This window comes from Venturia canescens, chromosome 4 (assembly GCF_019457755.1).
Source record: "Venturia canescens isolate UGA chromosome 4, ASM1945775v1, whole genome shotgun sequence".
Lineage (NCBI taxonomy): Eukaryota > Metazoa > Arthropoda > Insecta > Hymenoptera > Ichneumonidae > Venturia > Venturia canescens.
The window spans coordinates 18,799,572-18,825,292 of NC_057424.1; the positions used below are offsets into that span (position 1 = coordinate 18,799,572).

A 25,721-nucleotide genomic window follows, 5' to 3' on the forward strand; every position below is an offset into this window, starting at 1 on the left:
TGTGCGAATTCGCCGAGGAAATTCGGTCAATTTTTTAAAATATGGCGAACGCGGGGAGAGACGAGCGCGAAGGCCGGGATCGAATGGCAGAACGATTTTTCCCTTTGGTAGGGCATCGAAGTGACTCGCGGGGGAGCTGAGCGAGCTGGTACAGAAGAAACGATTGCGTGAAAGTGGCGCGCGCAGAAGTCACGGCGCACGGTGGCATTTTCGAGAAACAGTAAAATCACTGGTTCTCTCAAAAGAGATCGAAGCATCGGGAGGACTCGGAGCTCCACGGATACTCGTAACGGCCTTCAATTATTCTCGGATTTATGATCCACGCATCGAGGTGGAAGTAAAAAATACGAGGGACGAAAATAGCAGGCGAACTCGATAAGAGTCTCATTATTTTTCCCTTCCTCCCGACGTGTGGTTACAAAACATCCGTTGATTACCGATGACGCGTTGGCGCACACACGTTCGCATTGCGCCGAACGGCTCCGCTCCAATCCTTCCCGAACAATGTGTCTTTTCAGCCCAATACCAATTGAAAATTAGTCAATGAGGCTGCACCGTCGTTATCGCGGTGGTTGAGTTGTTGAGTTATTACGAAAAGGCGATCTCGAGCGATTCTTCAAGCTCGTTTGAGCACTCGCCGAAGAATCGTCGAGCGCAACTTGACGCGGGCGTCATCGGCGAATCCTTTACGTCTCTCTTTTTTCAATGATCCTTCCACGAAACTGTGATTTCAGGCTTTTTCGATAAATTCGTAATCGAAGCTGACGCGGGATCGACGAATGCTGCGTTCGTCCGCGCCGAGACGAGCCCATCCCTCCCCCCCATCGCTCAAACTTCACTTTTCGCATCGTTTTGTTACCGCGATTGAAAACTCTCGAAAGAATCAAGGATTCGGAAGTGCCTACAAAATCCATTTAAAAAATCTCATGTTTGCGTTAAAATTCCAAAAGAAAAATCCAACTCGATTGAAAGTCCGCAGCTGTAGCGACGCATAAAACAGGCAGCGGAATGGGCGCACTCGATTTTCATCCTTGACTCATCCTGATCGATCGAATGTCGCGCGACGTTCCCCCGGGAGTTGCCAGCCCGGTGTGCAATTTGTGCTCGATTTAAAGTCTTTCTCCAGCTATAGTTATAAACCGCGCGCGCGCGCGTAACAACACCTTTCTCGTTGAGAAACATTATCGAGCGCGATCGCGAGTGCGTTTTCGATGGAGCAGAAAGTTCGATATTTCGTGACAGGCAAATGACAGAAAGGAAGGAACGACACCGCGTCGTGCACCGCGTATCCTCAACATTATTGATATCACTGGTGAGCGTCTATGAAGCGCTTTTCTAAAATTTCCGAAACATTGAGCGAGCAACTACATTCGTGGAAGCACCGGGAGTAGAAAAATCCTACGAAAAAAGTAAAGCTCCGATCGGGGGGTGTGGAAAAACAAATGTGGAAAAAAATGCTTCTAATACCGGGGGGCGAAAAACGTGAGGGATAAGAAAGCAAGGAAGAAAGAATAATTCGATCTAAAATTAAGGGATCGATCGAACGAAGCGAAGAGGGGAAGGCGCTAAGAGGGGGGAAAACGATAAAAGAAAAAAAGGAGCGCATTCTATCTCGTTATGGGTTGCATAACGTGCGGGAATTGCGGTTGATAATTCAAAGTTACCATGATGCTTTTTCACAATATCTCAGGAAACTCGACGCGAAGATTGGTAGGGCCCCTCTTCAGGAGGTTTTCAACGGCGGCGGTGGGTGCTTATTTATTATTTTCTTTCAAACTTTCTTTCCTCCTCGAGGTTGCACCCCGGAAGAATCGGCACTGTTGGAGACGATCACTGCGAAGCACCACCGGGGGATAAGGGAGAATTGTATGCCATCGCGTTGAACGTCGAGAGGACGATGGCATACGAAGAGAGAGGGAGAGAGAGAGTTGCGAATGAAGGAGGAAAAGAAGGCGAAAGAAGAAGAAGAAGAAGAAGAAGTTTCCCAGGCGAGTAGACGATTCGACCGATTCGACCCGTCCGACCGTTCTTCTCTCTTTCTCTCGCTTCCTTCTCCATCTCGCTCTCCCACTCTCTCGTTCCCTCCCTCGATCGAAGGTCCTCTTTAGCAGCGTATTCCACCCTCTTTTACTCATTTTTCTATCTTTTGCACGTACAAACACGCGCGTACACTCGACCAATAACGAATCAATAAATTTTCCATGCTTCCAACAATGGGATCTCACTCTTTTTTTTCTCCCATCCACTTTCTTCCTCGCTTCGTACATCCCTTGAGCTCAAGCAAATTTCATCGATCCAGCAAGTTTCGTTGGCATTTACTTCGAAAACCGATGCCCCCGGGAGGCTCTTCGTAACATTTCGGACAACGAGAGAAACAACTTTCCGCGGTTCGATTCGAATGTGCGATTGATCGATTCAAAAATTTGGCATCACGATTATTCGTCCGCGGGGTCCAAATTTATCCGGGGAAAGTGGCAGTGACGAGGAGAAAGCAAATTTTCCCAAGTTCCTACCAATTCGAGCGTACCTTCCCCGCGCCCACGTGACAGTGCACCGACGCGCGTGCAATTCATAAAATTATCCTACCTTCGTCCGGCAAGAGGCGGGTCGCAAGTAAAAACGAGAAAAAAAAAAAAAAAAAGAGTCCAAAAAATTTCATAACAGTCGCGACATTACGGAGGCTTGCTGCATAATACAACGGCGCATGTCACTCTACTTCCGTCTTGGCTGTCAAAAGCCCCTCTCGCCTGCTCGTCCCTCGCCACCGCCATCTTTGCCTTCCCGTTGCTTCCCGTACCGACGTTCGATCCGCCGCCCCTTCCGCCGCGTAACAACGAGCTCGGAGCTCCTTTACCTTTTCATTTAGTTTATCTTTTATCCTTTTTTTTTCATGATTTTCAATCAACACGATATTATTCCAATGCTTCCGCCTCATTATATTATTTCTCACTTGGAGTCCTCGACCAGGATCACGGCTCCAACGAAACAGTTCGAAAAAAAAAGATCCAACTCGGCTCGCACGAACTTGATAATTTCACACGAAAACGTATTCCTCTTTTTCTTTCGATATACATTTCATTACTTCACGATGCCACTGGACGTACTTAATGAGCACTTGACACGAATGTTGCCCAATTAAATTTCACCTACTACCCCCTTTGGAGTCACACCGGCTGTCCCTATCCTTCGTACATTAGCCTTACTCGCATTAAGCAAGCGCACGACTCATTTTCACATCTTTCATTCTCGTTCACACTACATTTATTTATCTCATCAAAAGACTCGTACGATATCGAATGTATTTTAATTGGAATGGATTCTAAATGGAAGAAGGTTGAAAAATAAAACTGTCACTGCGATGACAAATCTGCCTGGGGACGCGCGCGCACTCGCTCTTTATCTCTCTCTCTCTCTCTCTCTCGCTCGCTCTCTCTCTCTCAGACACATATTCGCAGACACACCGATCATACATAGGTCATGTGACAAGCCTGTGTACCGAAATCTACTCGTGCATACGTCATGTTCGTCTGTATTGCTCGGTACGAAAAAAAAGGTTGAAAAAAAAGTAGTACACGTCGGTCGGTCCCTGCTCTCGTGACTCTCTCAGATATTTCATTAATCATTTGGACTCGCCTCGTCTGATCGTGAGTAAATGTGGTAACAACTTTTCCGTAACAGCATTAACGGGTGTACGTTTGTTTGTTTGTTAATTGTTTGTTTGTCTCGTTGATATTGGTCGCACAAACCTTGTCACCCATGGCTGCGGCGTGTGCGGTGTTCGATGTGAAAGAAGTTAGCGGCGGCGCGGCTTCGGGAGGACCAGAGAGACTGACTGGTGTTTCGCGTCGTCGAGGACCGCGCCGGCATCATCGACCCGTACGACCCCCACCACCACCCGGGTATGCTTTTAATTTCCCCTCTTCTCGCTCAATCGTGCTCGTTTCCCCGATAACCCGGTATCCCACGGGCTTTGCACAGCCAGGCGCGAGGCCGGGGGGTGCCCTCGTGCTCGCTCGCTCTCACGAGCGGTCCCTGCGCGCCCCTCGCCCCACTTCCGAGAGCCCGTTTCGTCGGTCTCTCTCCTCTCGCGCGGCCCTCGTTCCGCTGGTACCTTCGCGAGATGCCAGAGGGCTTTTTCCCCGTCAACCTGACGCTCGTCCCATGCCCCGTCGCGAGCTTGCGCGGCTCGCTCGTCTTCGTCCCCACTCCGAGAGGCGAAGACTGCTCGAGATATGCTCTCGTCGCCCCCACCCTCGACGCGCCAATCTCTCGACGCTCGCCCACTTCCAACGTCCCCGAAGCCCCGCTCCTCTCACCCCCGCCGAGCCTCTCCAGAACCCTCGGCGAAGAGTGCGCGCGTCCGTGCGAACGCCTCCCCCGCCCGACCGCTCGCCCAGAGCCTCCGCGATAACCGCGCAAGCTCTCGCGACTCACCGCGCTCCCCGACCTCGCTCTTTCAACGGTGTGCGCTCTCAACCCGCTACATACACACGTACGAGCCTGCTCCTTTTTTACGTATGCGATACTCTACTTCTCCCGGCTAACGGGAGCCCCGCGAGCTTGCGCAATACTCCAACACCTTTCCCAACACTCTTTCGAACCACCGCGAGGGAAGACGGGAAGGGACGTTTTGAGAACCCCTGATCTACCGGGCTGAGACCGATTTGTGTTACTGGGCTATGTTACTACTCCCTACGAACGACCCTCTCGCTCTCTCCTTCACTCACAGTCTGTCCGTCTTTTCGTTACGTCGCTTCCTAGACAGACGCTAGGCGCTTTGCTCTCTCACATGTGCACACACGCACGCACTCTCCGAGCGTGTTTCAAGCTCGGCGACGTTTCTCATTTTTGAATCCTCCGCAACCCGAAGACCCGAAAAGTAGTCACGCCTCGTTCCTTCGTCAGAGTTAAAAGGGACGAAAAATATATACTACAATATTGCGATAATAAAATGTACGATAACCAATTAAATGCTCGCGTTCGAGATACTATTATCCGGCAAGTTTGAATGCGTAACGAAATAACCTTCGATCTCCACCGTCTTCCCCACCAAATATCTTTACAGCTCTTGGAAAAAACACCGAAAACAAACACGATAGGAAAAATGTTAGATCATTTTCGACTCTTTTGTTACGCTTGCTCTGCGAGGAGAAAAATTTACGAGCTCATTTCGGATCGCTGTCGGAACGAAACACCATAAAATTTGCCGTCCGTTGACGATGGATCGATAACGAAGGATGGGTATTGGGAAAAAAGGTTCGGAAGGGAACCGACTCGTTTCTTCGATTTCCGTATCCAAATAAATGGTTTATTCGTCATTTCAAGCACACGAGTGATGCGATAAATTATGATTTTTCTTGTGCGACGCGAATTCGATTCGTTGCGGGGGCAAAAGCTTTCACTTCAAATTCAAAGGAATAAGAGTAAGCCTGCTGCTCGGTAGTCAGCTCGCACTCACATTTTATAAAGTTGATATACTATTCCGCGTGATGCGGAAGGTGCGAAAAGGACAGCCGCGTTATCACGAGAAACGCATTGGATTTCGAAGCATTCTTCATATTACGTGTCCTTCGATTGCGCGCACAATCGATAAAGCTAATGCACCCAACTTCTAATTGAGAATTCAATGAAAATATAATGATTTACCGCTCTATCAGTCGAGTACAGAATTCGAATGTCGACCAATTAATTCTAATTGCTATAAAAAATACTGTTTCTACTGGACCAAAGAAATTTTTCAAAATTTTTTCAAATTTTTTTTTCGCTCTAGAAAATCGACTTATTGGGACGTTTTTTTTCTTCAAAGTTCTGTCTTCGAATGTACTTGAAAAAAAAAAAAAAATATCGAAAGGTTATACAAATCCATCTTCAGCGTGCCTTTTTTTGAGAATTTAGATAAAAAACAAAAATTTTGGGACGAGAGCAATTTTTTATTTTCTTTTTCTCTTCTCCATAAGAAACTTTGACATTTTTTACAGATTCTCTGGAATTTTCAAAGCCAGATCTTATCGCTTTCCGTTCTTTTATTCCATTACAAAAAAAAAAAAATTTTTCGATACAGCTTACCCTTAACGAGTACACTTTGAAAATCTCCTAGAATGTTTCGAAAACTTTGAAAGTTGAATAACAATGATAATTGTAAAAATAAAAATTGGTAATCATTCGAAAAATGTCAATTTTTCCGAAAAAATAAGAAAAAATTGAAAACGGCCCTTAAGATTTTTTGTAGTGTTCTGAACTACATTTGAAAACAAAGAAAATGGAATACAATTTATGATTTGGCCAATTTTCGGTCATTCTATGGGTTTTCAAAAATTTATAAGTAGGTTAATCAATTTTACCTTTTAGACTTTACCTACCCTTTTTTCTTTGATTTCCTTACAGATTAAGTAGCTAAAATTACTTGATAAACCAGATTATTTTTGAATACAAAAAAAAACTTGAAAAAATTCTAGAAAATTTCTTTGGCACAGTGAAGAAAGATAAAAAAGTTTCCGCCGAAACGAAAGAGGCTGGATTGAAAAGTGGTCGATTCGGCCTGGAATGCCCCAAATACTTGCCGAATACGGCTGAGTAAACGTAACGTTGGAGGGAGAGATGAATGATAATAATAGAAAATAAAATAGAAGATGTCAAGTCCCACAGTAATTGGATGACGTCGATCGAAGCGAGTCCTTAAAAATACTATCGTGTGAAAATAATTGGAAATATAAAATTGTCGGACGAGTATTTGGCCGAGTGCCAAATCTTTCACGATCGACTTTCCGTTCACAAGTTGAGAGTCTGACGGCCCCCGTAACTAGGTAAACATAAATAATCGTATTAGATAGGATATCAACGCATGTTTGTACACGCATGAGAATGAACGAATGTCCACGATACTCGCGAGCCGTAGACGATATTCTCGCATCTCGAACAATTTGACGATCCGCGAGAGAGAAAGAAAGAGAGAGAGAGAGAGAGAGAGAGAGAGAGAGAGAGAGAGAGAGAGAGAGAGTTACGCAACATACCAACACTGGCCTTGCGCCAATCTAACCCACCACTCCAACTCGTTCCTCCGCCGCTCATCGAATCGATTACAAATCTACACGAAATGCGATTGAACCGCATTCAGGGATACGCGCGTCTTCGTGTGCGTGGAATACGCGCAGGCGATCTTTGTCAAATCGATTTGTCAAACGATTTTGAGAGCCGTCGGACCAGCTCGATCTCTCACGCCCAGTTCTTCATAACTCTCCATTTCGTTGCTCTTCATTCGATTCGTCACGATTATTTTTCGTGCAGAATCATTCGTATCTTGAATTATATCGAGAATCGAAATCTTTCGATTTGCTTTATTGCTTTGAATCCTTGCGTATTTTCTCGCCTTATCGTATCGTTCGATTAAACATTTCTTTGATCTCACTGCGTCATTTTTCGAGCGTATAACAACAATCATTTTCATTAAAACTCGATAAAGATTCTTAGTAATCCCTTCCCATCGTAGGGTTGTAACAAAAGCGTCAAATATCGTTGTTCTCTTGTTTCAATACTTTATCTGCAAATAATGTGTGAGTGTGTGTGTGTGTGTGTGTGCGCGAGAGAGAGAGGAAGGCCTGCTGAAGCTGAAACAGACGATTAATCGGAAACCAAGGTCTCTCTCGTGGCGTAACTCCAACGAAGAATGTCCCGTCGCGAACAATCCCATTCTCGAAATAGCTTTCGAATTGAAGTTTATCAGTAATAATAGGTGCGTTGGTGCTGCGATATCAACGGTTAAACACAAAACGTGATATGTACCGGAAGCTTTTGCGAACGAGCATAGATAGACTTTGTTCATTTATATGGTACAGGCACAGACGCTTATTCGTGTTCGCGATTGCACACATTACATTTTGTACAATTTTCAGTAGAGCATCGTCACGTTTTATCGTTTTATAACGATCGAAATATGAGCCCCGGCATCAAAGATTAAATAAAGCTTTATTTATTCTTCCTCCTCGATGACACTGAAGTTTGCTGGAGTTCAATGAAACGATGTGAAAAAACTCTCCAACAATTGCACTAATTCTCCAACTCCGTTGCCTGATTAATCCGCAATTAGTAGTTTTTCGCTCTCCGCCAATGACTCGTGAAATAAAAAATTGGTCGTCAATTACAAATATTATTTTCGTTGCAAACTTCAGCGTCGTTTATTCCCGTCTTTATTCATCAATGCAGCTTTTAACTTGCTTCTCTCGCGTAGATCCGAATCACGCAGCTTTTTCTTCGAATCTGCTCACGAGCCTTGAGCATCGAACGAGCAGAGGATGGCACGCCGCCTCGAAGAGATGAATGAACCGTTGAAAAATTTCTCGAAAGTATATAAAATCGATCGCAAGGCAACACCCTCAACGAAGTTTCTTTTTAGGAAAATCAGACAAACGATCAATTTTGTGGCGCCTCGTGCCAACGACGTTACGCTTATAGACGTTTTTGCTCGCTTGCCAATTCCGATCTTACGGCGCTCCAAAAATATGTACACCGATATGAATCGTATGCATGCGCACCGAGCGAGCCAGATTTGACGTGCAATTTTGCCTTTATGGACACTTTGTATCGTTATTTTTGTCTGAACTATTACTGAGAATGAATTCCGTGTACGCACACGTAAATCGTGCTTTCCCATTCTAGTAGGATCGAGAGGGCTTTGGCAACGTAAATACAACCGAGTGTTACCAGCAGCATTGTGGGCTATTATGTTATGATATAAGGGAGACCGGGGCAAAACGGGATACCTAAGGAAATATTGAACTTTTCAGAAGTTTGGGAAGCTCTGTCTATTTTTTACTTCCAAAAACTAAGAAATGTACTGGAATTCTCTTCAATTGTCAAAAAAAAAAAAAAAAAAAAAAAATCTGAGGCAAAACGGGCTACCCCTGAAAAACTCATGAAATTTTTTTTACTATGATTTTAATTCAATGCGCCTTGGGTGTATTTTACACCCATAACCGAGCGCTTCCGACTTACCGTTGTAAGCATTGAAAGCGATCTCAGCGCTTACAACGCTCTAACGTACGTCGAGCGCACCCTGCTCCGTAATTCAATTCAAAATTAATTATATGAATAATAACGAAGATTGCCAATGTTTATTTTGTAAAAATTTGTATTCTTTATCCACTGAATCATGGATTCCGCAAGCATATATCTGCGAGGCAGTAATCGCAGATTTACAAATACTTTTTGTATATCTGTGCAAAAACGTTTTCACTTTTAAATTGATGTAAAAAAAAGAGAATCAAAGAAAAACTAATTTTTGAAAAAAAAAAATCAGAATAAAAAAAAAACAAGATATTTTGGAAAAAATATGTTTCATGTTCTTTTCGGACTAGGATAAAAATTGAAAAAACAAAAGACAAAAAAATTTCTCTCATTTCTCGGGTATCCCGTTTTGCCCCGGTCTCCCCTATTTAGTAGCGTTTCTTTACTCTGCTTCCTCCGAGCGAGTGAAAAACGTCGGGGAGCAAACGAACGAATGAGATTCGTCTTGGAAAAATGTGTGAATTTGAGAAAAAAAAATAGAATCTAAGCTCGAGTAAATACGTTAAATTATGACAACTCAAAGACGCGCTGGCAGCGGCTCGACGCTTATGGAAAAATTATGGAAAAAAAATCGTCGTGTAGTACTCGGAAATATGAATTACCGAAATATTAAAAAAATAAGCAAGTGCGATAACAAAAAAAATCGAATGGCAAAAAATCAACGATTTTTGAATAATCGTACGGAAATCCAGTGAAATGTCAAGGAACCGCTTGACACGGTTGCTGTCAAAAGTCCAATGAAAAAGCTCAATCTGTGATTGGTTTATTAATTTTAAATGAAATCCGAGGATGGAAGCCCCTCCGGAGATAAGGAGGGTAAGTTGGAGAGAAGGAAGCCTCGTTACGATCGAGGCGAGCGAGAGGCGGGAGTTTGCTCGTTAGTTTGGTGAGTGATTCACGTACATTCCGAATCCGGTATAGTCCGGTTCGAGAGCTCATTCATGAAGTCGAGAGATTCGTGTGATCCGGAGCAAACCGGAAAATCGGCGACCGGCAGTCTGACTCGAGCAGAAGCGAGTACGCGTCGTCGCTGCGGTGGGAGAAAGAGCTCGACGAGACATTAATATCGGAAAAAACATCAGCTCGGGAGGGGGCGCAGTCGTTGCATATCGAACAACGGGGATCGGAGACCGAGCGAGATAAGCGCCTATTTTTTTCTAGATAAAGGAATTTCTGCACAAAAGTTCACGAGGCTTTTCAAACTTTATACGAATCAAAATATTTTTATTGAAAAACTCAAACAAAAGTTGCTCGGGAAACAATCTCGTTGCGTACCTCTGAACGAATGTTGTAACGAGGGATCAGACATTCGACGAGTCAATTATGTTCGTTGTGCATGCACAACGAGGTATTACATAAGGAAAGAAAGAGCGGCTGTGCGAGCGACACCCTTAAAAGGGTGCTGGTCTCTCAGGAACATGGAGAATTAACGAAGCGAGGTTAAAGCGAAGAGCTGAGCTCGTAAAAACCCGCGGGGCGCGCGCGTATAACGCTCAGAAACATTTTGAAAAAAAACTCACGAGCTTCGACACAGAGGAACAATTCGTCAACGACGCTGAAGCTTGCAGCGTTCGAGTCCAACGAAATGAAGAAAAAAAAAAACATTGGTAATTGACCAATAGGGTATTTTACACCATGTAAAAAAATATATAAAAATGCATGATTATGATAGATTTCGTAAAAAGTAAACGAGAAACGTCAATATTTATTCATAAAAATGCAATGTAAATTTTATAATTCAATTTTAAAAATCATCTTTTTTCAACTGTTTTTCAAATGTCGAAAACGCCATCCGCCATATTGGATTCCAACGTGACGTCACTCCGATAGTAAATAATCTAGATTCTTATTGTGCGCTCTGTGTTATTTTGAAATTTTACAAGTTATTATGCACGTTTGTGAACTTTTATCATTCATTTGATTAAAATCGCATTATGGAAAACGGTTTTGTGAAAGCAGATAGTACAAATCTACCAATGATAAATATGTTGATGGTGGCGATGAATCCACAATTTTTGTGGCATTTTTACATTTGTATTATTGCATTCAGGCACGAGACACCAATGATATACCACTATAACTCATTATTTTTACAAATCTTATTACTTGGTCTTTCGCAATTCCATTGTTTACTATCGGAGTGACGTCACAAACCGAAAAAACATGGGGGCGAAAATTGAAAATCATAAATAAAAAATAGTTTTCAAGACAGTTTTCGGTCTTATAAAATTGAAATAAAAATTCTACTGGTTTATTACGATCACAGGATTATTTTGAAACAGTTTTCAAAAAAAGGTGTAATACCTTATTATTGATTTCACGAGGTATCGGTGGAGTTTGAAAAACTACGAATTGCTAATTCGGCAGGGAACGAAATTGGAGAATAATTGGAATTGTTGAAGGGTTTTTTATCAGCGTCATCTTCGTGTCATGAGATTGAGCATCGGAGCAGGCGAAACGATTGAATCTGATCAATAATATTATCCCCCGAGGATTCCGAGGCGATTCCGAAGCAACGAGGACGGATTAACGCCGTTCGCGGTCAGCCCGAGCGATCCTTCATTTCAACGGTATATCGAGATAAAAAGAATGACGAGGAAACGAGAGAAAGATCGAGTCCAGGCGTGCGTCAGGTGCGGAAGAAAAAGAAAGTTGTACAGAGCCTAGGAAAGGGGGCGAGTCGCCGAAGCGTCTCGTCCTCCTACATAATCGCTATAAAAGGCTTGAAGAGTATCACGACGACACATGCGGCAGCAGGATCGATCCTCGGAGAAAACGAGCCGACGATAGTCCTTCATCGGGCGACGTTCACAGAAGAGAGATAAAGCTGGAGCTAGCGGTGACGTGCTTCCGCGGTCTATAGTATATAGATGACGTACTGAAAACCAGTGACCCCGTTCACCCTTCGGCTTTTCCTTGACTCAACCTCTTTTTCCTTCGACCGACGTGCCCCTATTGTGTCTGTACAAAAGCAGCAGCAGACTCTGTCTAACTTATAGCATCCTCGACGATCGTACATCATGAGATTTCATTCGAAGGCAAAACAAGCGGAATAAAATGTTGGGACGTTCGTATTTTTATAAAATTTTCGCGATGCACCATTTCATCGGGCGATTTACTTTTTCGTCCTCAAACTTGCTTCCACTTTTATCTATGTTGAATTCTCCGGATCTTTGTAACGATCCGCTTTAAAACGATAACGTTGAATGTGACAATTAAAGTTACTGCGGAAGCTTCGGGAAATAACGCTCCCGGCTTATCTGCCAGCATCGAGCGACCTTGCGACGCTCGATCGTTATCGTTAACGGAGTTAGCATAGCCGCGCGAATATACTCGACGCGAGTGTGCAAGAGCTGAGAAAATTTGAGGCCCCTCGGTCCGAGAGACTCGAATCGAGACACGTCCCGGAATTTAGCAATCGTTCCCTCGCACACGAGGTACCTGAGGGCCTTAATATAACTCAGTAGCAACAGAATCTTTCAATCTTTTCGTGTACACCCACGTTGCCGAACGAATCGAGAACGAGACGTCGCGTATCTCGGACTCGAAAGGCGCCAGTTTTATGATCGAAAAGATTCTCGTTTTATCGCTCAATCCAACACGGAGGAAACTAATTCGTTTTCTATATTGTGAGAAATTCTACATACGGCAGAACATTTTTTTCAATTTTCCACTTTTTTCTCACTTCAATTCTAAACAGCTTTATGTGGATATAGCAAAATGTGGTGACGCACACGTGAAAACTATATTTCGTTTTCTTTTCCAGTGTTATTCGTCATGTCAGACTTACTGACAGGTACAAATCTATGTTGTAAATCACAAATTTTGACTGTCAGCATAATAAATTCTGTGATAAATACGCGAATATACACCGAATACTTGTGAAACTTTATCACACGTATAATTTTTTTTCCAGGGTTGCCCGAGCAAGCTTTACAATATTAATATTTGAAGTGACTCAAAACATTTGTTGCTATGCTTATATAGAGAAAAACACTCTTGAGTCCTTTGAATAAAAAATATGGGTATTGGACTTTTTACTAGGGTGGATGGAACAATTCTTATTACTGCTCTTCGAATTAACGCTGCAATCCAGTACCTATGCTGTTCCCAAGACACCATATTTCTAGACGACGCTGAAGTTAGCATCGTCGGGGTCCAACGAAATGAACGAAAATAACATTTGTATTTAAGAGTATGGGGATCAGTCGACTAACCTCACTTGGAATTTTCGAAATCGAAATTCTTTGATACAGTTTGATCGATTAAAAAAAGGCTCTGTCAGCCTACGCGGAACGATGGCAAAAATCGACTGACAGAGCCTTTTTTTAAGGTATAACTGGTTGGATAGGCTCGACCAAAAATTATATCTTGATCGGAATTTCCGTACTTCGTGATGCAATAAAAATCTGAAAAAATTCAAATAATCTTATAATCAAATAATTAAATAATATTGCCCAAAAGTTAATAACGAATTGTTTAAACAATTAATTATTCAATAATTTTGCGGTGACCTATTGTTTTCTTTTTTACGAATCGAATGTGCGCATTTTTCTGAATGCTCATGATTTTTTTCATAATTTTCGTGGATTTTTGAAATTCCCTTTTTTAAATTTTTTAAGTGGCTCTATTTGTACATTTTTTATCCAGTAACCTTGAGACTTTTCAAAACTGATGGTAAATATGTCTTCTAAAACATATCCAAAATTCAAATTTTTTAAAATTTTTTTCAAAATTTTTTCTCAAGAAATTTCAAAAATCCACGAAAATTCTGAAAAAGTTCATGAGCATTCGGAAAAATACACACATTTGATTCGTAAAAAAAAAACAATAGGTCACCGCAAAATTATTGAATAATTAATTGTTTAAACAATTCGTTATTAACTTTTGGGCAATATTATTATTGATAATTGTTGTTCACAGCTTTCCAAATGTTGTTGAATTTTTTCAGATTTTTATTGCATCACGAAGTACGGAAATTCCAATCAGATATAATTTTTGGTCGAGCCTATCCATCCAGTTATACCTTAATCGGTCAAACTGTGTCAAAGAATTTCGATTTCGAAATTTGCAACTATCTCTCTCGCACTCACGGTTGCGATATACCAACTGATCCATCCTCTTAAGAATCGTGGATCACGAAATCAAAATAATCAGAATTTGATAAAATTCCGTGATAACATTCTTTGGCATCGAGTGTGCAAATACTATTTTTTTCAAATTTTTTTACCACGTGGTTATCGAATTGAACTTTAGTGTTCAATTACTCGAGAGCTATGTGATAGAAAAATCTAAAAAAAATTATATTGTCTTATATATTTAGAAAGAATACATTTACCAAATTTTATTAAATTCCTATCATTTTGAAATTCTTAATATTTTTAACGTGGTTTAGCATGGCAACATTGCATCGTCGCGATCCACTCTCCTTAAGAGTATGGATCAGTCGACTAACCTCACTTGGAATTTTTGAAATTGAAATTCTCTGACACGGTTTGACCGATTAAAAAAAGGCTCTGTCAACATACGCAGAACGATGGCAAAAATCGACTGACAGAGCCTTTTTTTAATCGGTCAAACTGTGTCAAAGAATTTTGATTTCGAAATTTGCAGCTATCTCTCTCGCACTCACGGTTGCGATATACCGACTGATCCATCCTCTTAACCAATTTTTCATTTCACGAAGTGTCGATGCAAGTTGAAAAACAACGAATTTGCTACAATTCGACAGGCAACGAAATTGGAGAATTACTGGAATTATTGGAAGGTTTTTTTACATCATTTCGTTGGACTCGAGCGTTGCAAACTTGAGCGTCATATTTCCGGTGCTATGCTCTAGAATATTCGGCCTCGTTTTCTCCGCGTGTACTGCCGCGTTGCGAGATGCAATAGAAAATAAAATCTTTCACAATAAATGTCAGATGTATCAATGTCGTCTTTATTAGCGCAACGTAACACTTGATTAACATAGGAATAGCATTTAAAAAACAAGCGTACAGATGAGAGAGTAGCGGAGATCGGTGTTGACATAAAAATAGTTAGTTCGGTAACGAGCGTTCGTGTATAAGAAGTGAGTGGATGTTGCACCTAAGTAAAACGGGTTGGACGAAAAGCGCGTGGTGACCGTGACTGTTTATCTGCGTCGGAGGAAGAGGCATATTACGCTCAATCTAACGTAAGCAGCAGCGGTAGTGGCTCCGTCCGAGTATCCGCCATAACTCGTAACGGCGTCGCCGACGACGACGACGACGACGACGACGACGATGACGGCTGAGGTTCGCGGCTTTCGCGACCTGCCACCAAACGTTTTACCGGTGAGTCACTCATCACCGTGTTACCGACACGCTTGTATTTCTGTATTACGGCGATTTGAAGGGAAAAAAAGGGGCGATAGAAAAATTGCACGTTTTCTCGGCAGTTTTGTCGGACGCGATTCGAACGAAGTTTCTCGACGTTTTTCCTCTCCCGATGCAACATCATTTCGCCGCAAAATGAATAGTCAACTTTCTGCATCGCTCGTTTATCGTTACACAAAGTGCCACGAATAATCGTTGAACGGATAATTGGGAGATTTTTGTTGGGCTATTCGCTATTCAACGTAAAATTGAGGCAGCTATAAAAGATATTTTTTCATCGACCTCAACGACAAACTTAATTGAGAGTCATGAAATCTTGAGCAAGTCGGTTGGGTTTGGATACATGGAAGCGCTTGAAAATCGTCCGTGTATAGTCTTGACGCATGAATGAAATCTTACGCACGATATATGAGATTAACAAACGGGATTCACGTCGCGCACTCTGGTGACAACCGGAATGTTTGACTTCTTCGAGTCTTATCGTCGCACAAAAGAAACACGTGCACACGCTCCTTTCGACCCTATGCCCCCGGAACTAAACCACTTATTTCTATGTTTTTCGTTATTTACCAATTTTTTTCTTACTCTCCTTCGTGACGAAACGTGTCTTCGGATAGATCACGCACGAAACGATTTTCTTAAAAGAAAGTCTTGAAATTTACACGGAGTTTAAATGGGCAGTCGACTGACACGCATATCAAATTTTAAAGGGTTCGACTTATTGATTGTTGAGATAAAGGTGTTTAAATGCGAAGAAAAATACACAGGGCTATAGGGACTGTGCGTAAAATATCGTCCATCATTTCATATTGCTAATGAACGCTTCTTACGAAATTTATGAAAAAAGTACACAAAAATAATGAAGGTTTAGGAAAAAATTTGATACGATTGTCTTAAATAAAGATATATTACGTTAAAGATTGAACGAAATTGGTAATGAGCACTCGTATAACCTCGAATTTGCTTATTTCGACATTTTGTTTCTTCTTGGCTTGACCCATTCCTGTCGTAGCCTTCTGTCGTTTTATTAATACTTTTTTCTTCATCCATTTCCTTTGTGCTTACCCTTTGAAATTTCGAGTTCGGTCGGTGATGGATGGATCCCCGATTAATTAATGGCTCGTAATTTCATTCGGCAAAAGATGAATTGAAAAAATGTGTTTACAATATCGAATTAATAACTCTGACATTAATTAAAAGTGATTATATCTTTAATCAGGGAGTAAAAATCGATCGAATTTAGACACCCATAAAATACGATCCTTCGAGCATGATCTACCTTAACGGACTGTCAATTATTCACGGATTTCTCGAAATTGGGAAAGTATTTTACTCTCGTCAACGTTGCTTCTCGAGGTTCCGGTGATTTTGCGGTTTCAATCGAGCATCAATATTCCATTCGAGTGATTTTCCGACGAGAAACTCGAGCCCGAAGATCACGTTACGAAACAATATTCGTTCAACTTAGGATAAAACTCTAGTTTGACAGGCAACAAGATAACGCGAAAATATGCGTCAAAGCATAATCCCATTGCCGAGATGAAAGATGTAAGAAATTGAGTCACCTCCTCCCCCGCGTGACATTTTCGCCAAGGTCATCGCATCATCTCCATCCTACTTATCCGACCGATAATATTCCGGATGACGAGTCTCGTGCGAGACAATTTGCAAACATTTTATTAGACGCGTTAACGCGAATATTGAAAATGTAAAGCGAATCAAATATACGCGGCGTCTCGAGCGTCGTTTTATTTATTTCCCCTTATCATTTTTCATGAATATTTATTTTTTAGTTCCCTCGATACCGATGGATTTATTCGTTGTTTAAACAGATTTCACGACTTTTTTTTACTGTCCCCGAATGAATATCTCGTCGAAGATTCGTCCAAGCGATACGAGCATTCGCTCGAAACGATGCGAAAAATAGAACGAAGACAAAAATGTTGGAAAAGATTTCGAACGCTCAGAAATATCTGATCGCTGATCGAAAAACTGCTGATAAGGAACGTCGAACAAACTCCAACGCGTTTTATAGATTGAACGCACAAATTTGTTATTCCGCCTCTCGAACATAATCTACTTAACACCAGTCACTTTCCTTGGTGCTTAGAACTCGATATCAATTTCTAACAACAGTTGACACAGTTCCTGTCCCGGCGACATCCATCTGTATAATCAAGGACGATTACTCGAGACCGTCCTGTCACTTTATTACAGTGTCCTAGGAATAAACTACGCGGGAAAGCAAAAACCTACATTTTCTTGAATTGAAACTTGATGAAAAACCCAAAAGTGTTTGGTTTCGAAAGTTCTCGATCTCGAAAAATGGAATTTCTATTATTTTTCCGACAGTTTTGTCCATTTTTTTTGTCTAATATTTATTGCATTCGTCGCGGCGAAGAAGAGTAATTGAAGGTAAACACGAGCGGGCGTGACGTGTCGACGACGAACTATCGATTCTTCACTGAGCGCCGCTACTCCTCATTATTTTTGTACTAAATACATGCTCTGCCGAAAGTAAGCGTAGGTTAAATTAGCAGGAACCGAGGAATGTCCACCCGAAAGTGAGCATTTATGTCTGTCTTCGATCAAATTCCGGTCACGCCATATTTGGAAGCTCTAATTTAGAACCCTCATCGATTGGAGTTTTATTCTGAAAATAATAACCATTTCTATTCAGGCACTTTTAGGCACGAACGAGTTAAGCACTCGATTGAAAAGGGGAGTGGAAAAAACAGACGAGTCGAAATTTCGAGCCTATTTTACTGGCATTTTACTTCGTTTAAGGAGGGTGGCTACCGACGATACAATGTTGCCATGCTAAACCATGTTGAATACATTAAAAATTTCTAAATGATAAGAATTTATGACGCTGAAGTTTCCAACGTTGGAGTCCAACGAAATGATCGAAAAAAACTCTCCAATAATTCCAGTAATTCTCCTATTTTGTTCCCTGCCAAATTTGCGATTCGTAGTTTTTCAAGCTGCACCAACGATTCGTGAAATAAATAATTGGTGAATTAAAAACGTTTTTTTCGTTCATTTCGTTGGACTCCAACGTTGGAAACTTCAGCGTCGTTAAGAATTTAATAAAATTTGGTGAACATATTCTTTAGGGCCAAATTTGACAATACAAATTTTTTAAGATTTTTCTTCTGCACAGTTATCGAGTAATTGTGATCGCTAAAGTTCAAGTGTATAAGCATAGCGTTTCCATATAATATAGGGTATACATTCCGGGCATAAGAAATCTGCTTTAATGCGTAATTACTCGATAACTAAGCAGAAGAAAATTTTGAAAAAAATGGTGTCTTCGCACTTGATGTTGAAGAACATTATCACCAAATTTGATGAATTTTTTATCATTTTTACGAGTGTAGCCACCCTCCTTAAGCCTCTAATGAGGTCACTTGATGATACTAGTCCTCTTATGCGCCTAAAAGTGTCGCCTGAATAAACTTCTCCTCCTCCTTGACCACTGCAGCAAGACCTTTACAAAACCTTATTTTCTTCTGGACCCAGTCGGAGTAGCCCTAGGTCCTATTTCGATTGTATTTAAATCTACAGGGCACATATGTACGTTCTCTCATTCACAACATTCAAAGTTTATTTCCTAGCACGTATTTGGTGTGGCGAAAATCAAGGAGAGCGCTCTCGCGCCAGCGGAGCACCGCCTTTGCGCCTATAAGCCTCTCAATCTTTCTCCTTATTAATAAAGGAGCACACTAATTATTTCTCAACAATCGAGAATATTTCTTTTATCGAAGTACGATTTTGCGAGACCTCGATTGCGTTACGATAAAGAAACGCTGAGTACTAGTTGCTCACAAACCGGACGAGAGTATCTGTTTTCGGAGGTCGAGTTCGAGACAAATAAGAAACATTAGTAGGGAGGAAAAAAATATTTTTATTTCACGAAGTATCGGTGCAGGTTGAAAAACTACGAATTGGAAATTCGACAGGAAACGAAATTGGAGAATTACTGGAATTTTTGGAGAATTTTTTTAGATCATTTCGTTGGACTCCAACGTTGCAAACGTCAGCCTCGTCGTGCTTGCACATGTACGCGTGTAAACGTGGCATCTCGAAAAGGGAAATTTGTCCCCGTACTGGGCGTTAAGTAGGAATTCATTTTGCATTATTTTATGTCCGACTGTGGCGCCCTTAAATCCTACCAGAAGAGCATCAAAATAGGCTCAAAATTTCGACTCCGGTGTGAATTATTAATCTCGAGTTTCAATTAATTGCATTAGAAAAATAAAACTTTCGTACTATCGATCTCGGGTGTTGGGAATTCAATCAAAGTTTCGCTCCGTTTGGAAGCAGGAAATGAAAATGTTTTCGTTCACCATCCTCTCGTATGAGTGTGATAAAAAAAAAGGGGAAACGAAGGCACCGGGAATTTCCTCCGACACTGTTAATATACAGCAGCATGCAAGGCGAAGATCCGCGGACGTCCTCGGCTCGGTGGGCACGCTCCGGATGACCGAGGCGTCTTGATCTCGGAGATCCGAGTGGAGAAGTGCGATGCCTCCGTTGCCGGAACAGAAGCTAGTTTAGGCGCCATTAACATCGACCGAGCGTGACTCCGCCTTTGCATTCTACCAACGTCTGGTGCATCAAATGGTCCGATAAACGACGAGGAAGAGAGAAAGAATAATTCGCGTTGCACGAATCGAGTTCCCTTGTTTTTCCGCTTTCTTTATTTATTTATTTGTTTTTCAATTTTGTGGAAAACCGAATCAAAGTATTTTCACAGAAAATAATAATTCGAAAAGATTTTAAGGTTTGAAAATGATCGGTGATTAATTGAAATCGGACCTTCGAGCCGGAGGCAAAGGTCCGTAGGTTTTTTGGCGGACCACTTGCCGGAGCATAAATCACTGAGGGGATAACAGTTTGCGAGAGTTTCGGAGAACGATAACCGAACGATGATCGAGGAGCTATCCGAAGGGAGGCCGAGAAAAAATTCTGGAGAATACGCGTCGATAGCTAATGAATGTGAGGATTTCAGTTTGGGTGACGCGCGAAAACAAGTTGGAAGCAGCGATAACGTTAAAAGTAGTGGCTCCCTGACGAGAATGAGCGCAGCGTTGGAAATCCCATGCTCGCACGGGAAACTCGAACTTTTCAGGAGCCGACCAATCTCGCGCTTTTATTATCTTCTTTGTGCTTCGCATGACACGCAGCTTTTTTTCACAAACTCGCAAGGATTCTCTCCGTACAGTGATAAAACCGTTGCAAATTTTCCTTTTCGTTTGCCCAAGATTTATTCGAAGATATTATTCGTTTAATCTCAATATGGAAGAATGATTTAGAAAGAAATTTTATGAGCACAATAAATAACAATTATGGAGAGCAAGTTATGGGGCACGGAGAGCAATAAAATGTTCAGAGGAGTTCAGAGAAAGAGGGAGGAAACAAAACGTGGACAATCTCGTTCGGAAGGGTCATGACTTTAGCTGATCCAATGTATTCGTCGTCCTTGTTACGTCGAAAGACGTCAAGCTCAGAGAAGAGGACGCGAGGCGGGGTTGAAAAAAAGCAACGAAATTACAGGGCCAAGGGCGCCAGGACTCGGCGCGTCACGCGAGTAAGGCCAAGATCGATAACTGCATCGGAGCAAACGGTGCTGTTGCAACACTAGCTGCATATTCGAGATTAAGCACACTCGGCCGGAAAAAGTGCTCGGGGGGAGGGCGGAAGAGGAAAAATTCTCATTTTTATTTCCTAGTCCCCTCATCTCGTTCATATTTTCTTAGTCGATTAAAAATCCGTGAGTTTTTCCCAATTAAGGATGCCCGACGTTACGTAACTCGCTGCCAGAGTTTCCACGTTTCACGAGCTTTCGAAGTAGAGAAAGCTTTCACACTCTGATCGAATAATTGTAACGAAATAATCGGGCTACAAATATGAGTTTGTCCATCGTTTATAAACGATCGAAATCTTGCGCAGTTCCGTAGAATTATTATTCTGAAAAACAAAACGACGAAATGAACGAAAAAAACATTTGTAATTCACCAATTTTTCATTTCACGAAGCATCGGAGTAGGCTCAAAAACTACGAATTGCAAATTCGGCAGGGAACGAAATTGAAGAATTATTGGAGAGTTTTTTTTAATCATTTCGTTGGACTCGAAAGGCCTAATTTTAAGAATTTTTTTAGGCGCTTCAGACAATAGCAAATCAATTTTATTCGTTTGTCACATAATATCACAATACATGAGCAATATTTCCGAAATTTTTAAAACCCGAACTTCAATAATTTATTCGATCGCAGCGAATCTTCAGAGGCACTTTAGAGAAAAGTTGTCCACAGTGAACAGTATTAGTCGAAATCCACTCGACCGATCCTTTTGAAATTTGGCATGATACTTCCTCACACAATTGACCAGGTATCTACGAGAGGATTTTCTTTTTTTCGATTTTTCGCATCTTTTGTGACACTTTGAAGTGAAAACACTGATTTTCGCCTGAAAAATGAGCCTATTTGTCATTGTAAAATTAATAATTATGAAAAAATTGTCAAAAAGCTCTCGCGGATACCTGGTCAATTGTGTGAGGAAGTAACATGCCAAATTTCAAAAGAATCGTTCGAGTAGATTTCGTTTTACACTGTTCGCCGATGGGCAACTTTTTTCCAAAATGCCTCTGCTACCGTCGAGTTGATTACTGATATTCGAGTTTTAAAAATACAGAAAATTTTGTTCATGTATTGTACAACGATGTGGTGACAATCAATAAAATAAATTCATATTATTTGTAACGTAAAAAAAAATTTTTTAAATGTTGTTTTCACCGAATTGACGTTGCCCCGCCCTTAATGCATTGGTACAGTAAAAAAATAGTCAAATCGAGCAAACTCGTGAATATGAGCACGTTGAGAAGCCCGAAAATGTTCACCCCGTTGAATATGCGGTAGAAAGTGAGCTATTGTTCTGATTGGTTTGAACAAGGAACAATCCTATCAGTGTGTTTTCTCTCGTGGGTGTTGGAGTTTTTTTTTTGCACTCGTTTGAAAAAGATACTCGAGCGGTTACGTACTACAGGGGCTGGAGCGAGCCGGAGCGAGCGATCGATCTCTCGAAACGTTAGGGGACGATAAAAGTGGCTCTTCACTATTATTTCCACAGGGACTTGGCGACGGTAATTAAGACGAGAGGTTCTCGCTTTAAACCACTTCTGGCTCTTCGGCTTTTTTCATTTCGCAGCTCGAACCGGGGCTACGCGTTCATCAATTATTTCTTTTCCAATAAGTATTCGACGCCTCGACTGCTGCGGATATATTTATCGATGAAAGCAAAACGAACCACGAAATTAACGATGATCCGCCGAAGATCGCAAGATCCTTCCGACTTCCGTGTTCGACCTTCGTTATCCTCTGAGCGCGACAAACGAATCGAGTTCCAAATTCATTAAATCGGATTATGCACAAAGAGAGCATCGATCATCAATGGCTGATAAGTTTATCAGCCCTCGATTTCCCACACGGAGAGAAAAAATAGTAAGAATTACTATGCTGCCATGGTATTGGGATTCTATATCGCCCATTTCGAAGGTTTTTACCAAAAATATTGTAATTTCCCAGTCAAGTCTGAATGAAAATTTTTAAATTGCGTATTTTGCTGTGACAAAGGTTTAAACTGTGCTATTTTTTCCTAACATAGTTCACCAAGTAAACGTTGTAAAATTTATGTTGACTCGATGATGAACTGTCAAGTAGAATTATTATGCCGTTTTGCTATACTTAGTACTGTTTTCACAATTTACAGGTGAACATAGTAAAATTTGAGGAGCTCGAACACAAGCATCGATCATACGCCAAAGTGTTTAGAAATTTACTATGGTAAATAACAGAATTTCATTCGCGATTGTACGATAATATACCGGTATACACGTGTACCGATGTATTTATTTTCATATCACTCATCAATTTTTATCGAGTCGCTTCACAAAAAATTACTATGTATGTTCGTAAGAATTAATAAATATTACCGATATAGAACCCTACTGCTATGACGACGCTGAAGTTTGCAACGTTCGAGTTGAACGAAATGAACGAAAAAAACATTTGTGATTTACCATTTTTTTATTTCACGAAACATCGATGTAGTTTGAAAAGCTACAAATTGAAAATTCGGCAGGAACGAAATTGAAGAATTGCTGAAATTATTGGAGAGTTTTTTCACATCATTTCGTTGGACTCCAACGTTGCAAACTTCAGCGTCATCTGCTATGGCACTATAGTAGTTTTTAATGAAATTTTCTCTCCGTGCAAGAACGAACGTTTCGAGGGAGAAAAGGTGAGTCAGACCTTCGGAATGGTCGTTCACATCACGAGCCGAATAATCCCGTGTAGAAAATTATTAGGGCAGCCCTAAAAATAATCGGGCCTATGCGGGTTCGAATGTGGAATCCCTACTAAGGATTTCTACGACACAACCAGGCTAGGCCCTGGTCGGGATCTAACAAGGCCAGTTCGTTCATTTAGAAAGGGTTTTAATATGAAAAATTATGAAGGGCCCAGACGGGTATTATCAGGATATTGGTAGTGAAAATATATAATACTTGAATAGTCATATTTCAAAATTTATAGCTTGGAACGGTTTCTTTGATTTGTGAAACATGCATGAAATTTCAATTTTGATGATGGACTTTGACGAGTTGAAATGTGGATTTCCTCCTAGGGATTTCCTCAGCACAGCCGGACTAGGCCCTGATCGGGGTATAACAAGGCGAGTTGGTCTTTTTACCCAGACACAGTATGAAAAATTATAAACGATCCAGACGGGCATTATCGGGGCTGTGAAACTCAAAACATATAACACTTGAGTATATTTCAAAATTTGTAATTTGTAGCGATATTTTGTATTTGTCCAACATACATGGAGTTCAAGATATCGCTGAAGGACTTGGACTTGGTCACTCTCATAATAACTATATACATATAGATCCGCTTAAAAAACTATTGGTAGCTGGTATTCAAGTTTACTATGACTATTTCTGTCTTTATGTGAGAACTCTGTAATTTATAGATTCATTAAATATGCTGCATAATGTATACAGAACTTATCTGCAACATATGTTACATTTTTTAACCAAAAATTCCCAACTAGATGGTGGTGTGGTGGGTAGCGTGGGAGCGCATTAGCGAAAGTTCGATAGGTATCAATGTTTATTTTTTGCTGGGACTTTAATAAGGCTTCCTGTAAAGGCCCCGACCTTTTAGCCCGGCCGGGCCCTCGTTGACCAAGTCCTCTTCGGGCTTCCTCATTCCTCCCTTCGAAATATAAGGGAAGAATAATCGGGGCCTGGTCAAGGCCCTAAAAGAATTTCTACACGGGATATCCGGCAAGAATGTAACGCGCGAAAACTCTTCGTCATACGCAAAACTCAGAAGAGAATAGGAAATAACGGCGCGACGAGTTTTCGCCAAGGACGAACAGCAGCGGCACAATTGAATAGAGGAAGCGATAAATGTGTACTCATTTGTATGTTTTTCTCGTTGGTGTACGCTCAGATAGTCGAAGATGCATAGAGAAGAAGCGAGCGTTCGTGCGCCAGTGGGAGGATGAGCGAACGTGTGCAAGACTCCCGGAAGGGTAAACGTAGCCGGCAGGATAGGGTTGGTAGGATGAAAAAATAGGAAAAAGGTGCCGCAGGCGTGATATCAGTGGGGGTTGTATCGACCGCGCCGCACTGCGGGGCTTTATCCCCACTATTCCTTTTTCCTGCTAGCAGCGCCATCTTATGCTTGCTAATGCGCCCGGTACGAGATTGCGCTCTACATCCAGTTCGCGTTCAACCCTTTGGCCCCCTCGCAGCCCTCCGCAACGTCGTCATTCCTTCCTTCTCTCTCCCTCTCTCTCTCTTCGACTCTCTTTCTACCTTTTCGCCTCTCTCGATAGTTCCGAGTTTCGATTTAACCATATCGCCATTCTCCGCTCGCGGACGGGTATACTCATTTTAACACAGGCACACAACAAATGCTAATCACGGAAGCGGTGGTCTATGCCGCATTTCTGTGCGCTCTGACTTTGATTTTTGTCATCTCCATACGCAGTTGAACCAACGCGAAGATCGAACCCGCCTGGATCCTTTGTGGCATTTTTATAGCCAGGCTCCCCGTTGCGTTGTCACTCTCGTTTCTTTTCTTTTTTTCCTCATTCGTCAAAAGCTTCGGGGGCTCACGGGTTTTCCACCTTTTATTCGAGCACCGCTTTTTTTTCAGTTCTCTTACAACGAGCTTTTTCGCGTTACGCTTTCCACAACGCTGAAGTTTCCAGCCGTGGATCCAACGAAAAT

The 25,721-nt window shown here is 41.6% G+C and overlaps 1 protein-coding gene across 7 annotated transcripts in view; it reads right to left on the reverse strand.

Moving 5' to 3' along the window:
• Atpalpha (sodium/potassium-transporting ATPase subunit alpha) overlaps positions 1-25,721 on the reverse strand; it is a 67,409-nt gene that overhangs the window by 30,648 nt on the left and 11,040 nt on the right. Inside the window, exons 1-2 of one of the 7 annotated variants that reach the window (XM_043418150.1) lie at positions 3,747-3,886; positions 1,665-1,833 (exon numbers count right to left, since the gene is read on the reverse strand). The exons of 4 other annotated variants lie outside the window; for them this stretch is intronic. In XM_043418150.1, the coding sequence (XP_043274085.1) occupies positions 1,665-1,667 (3 nt within the window). In that variant the 5' untranslated portion in view covers positions 1,668-1,833; positions 3,747-3,886. Of the gene's footprint in view, positions 1-1,664; positions 1,834-3,746; positions 3,887-25,721 lie in introns of those variants that run through there. 2 more of the 7 variants (XM_043418149.1, XM_043418147.1) reach the window with 2 other exon arrangements.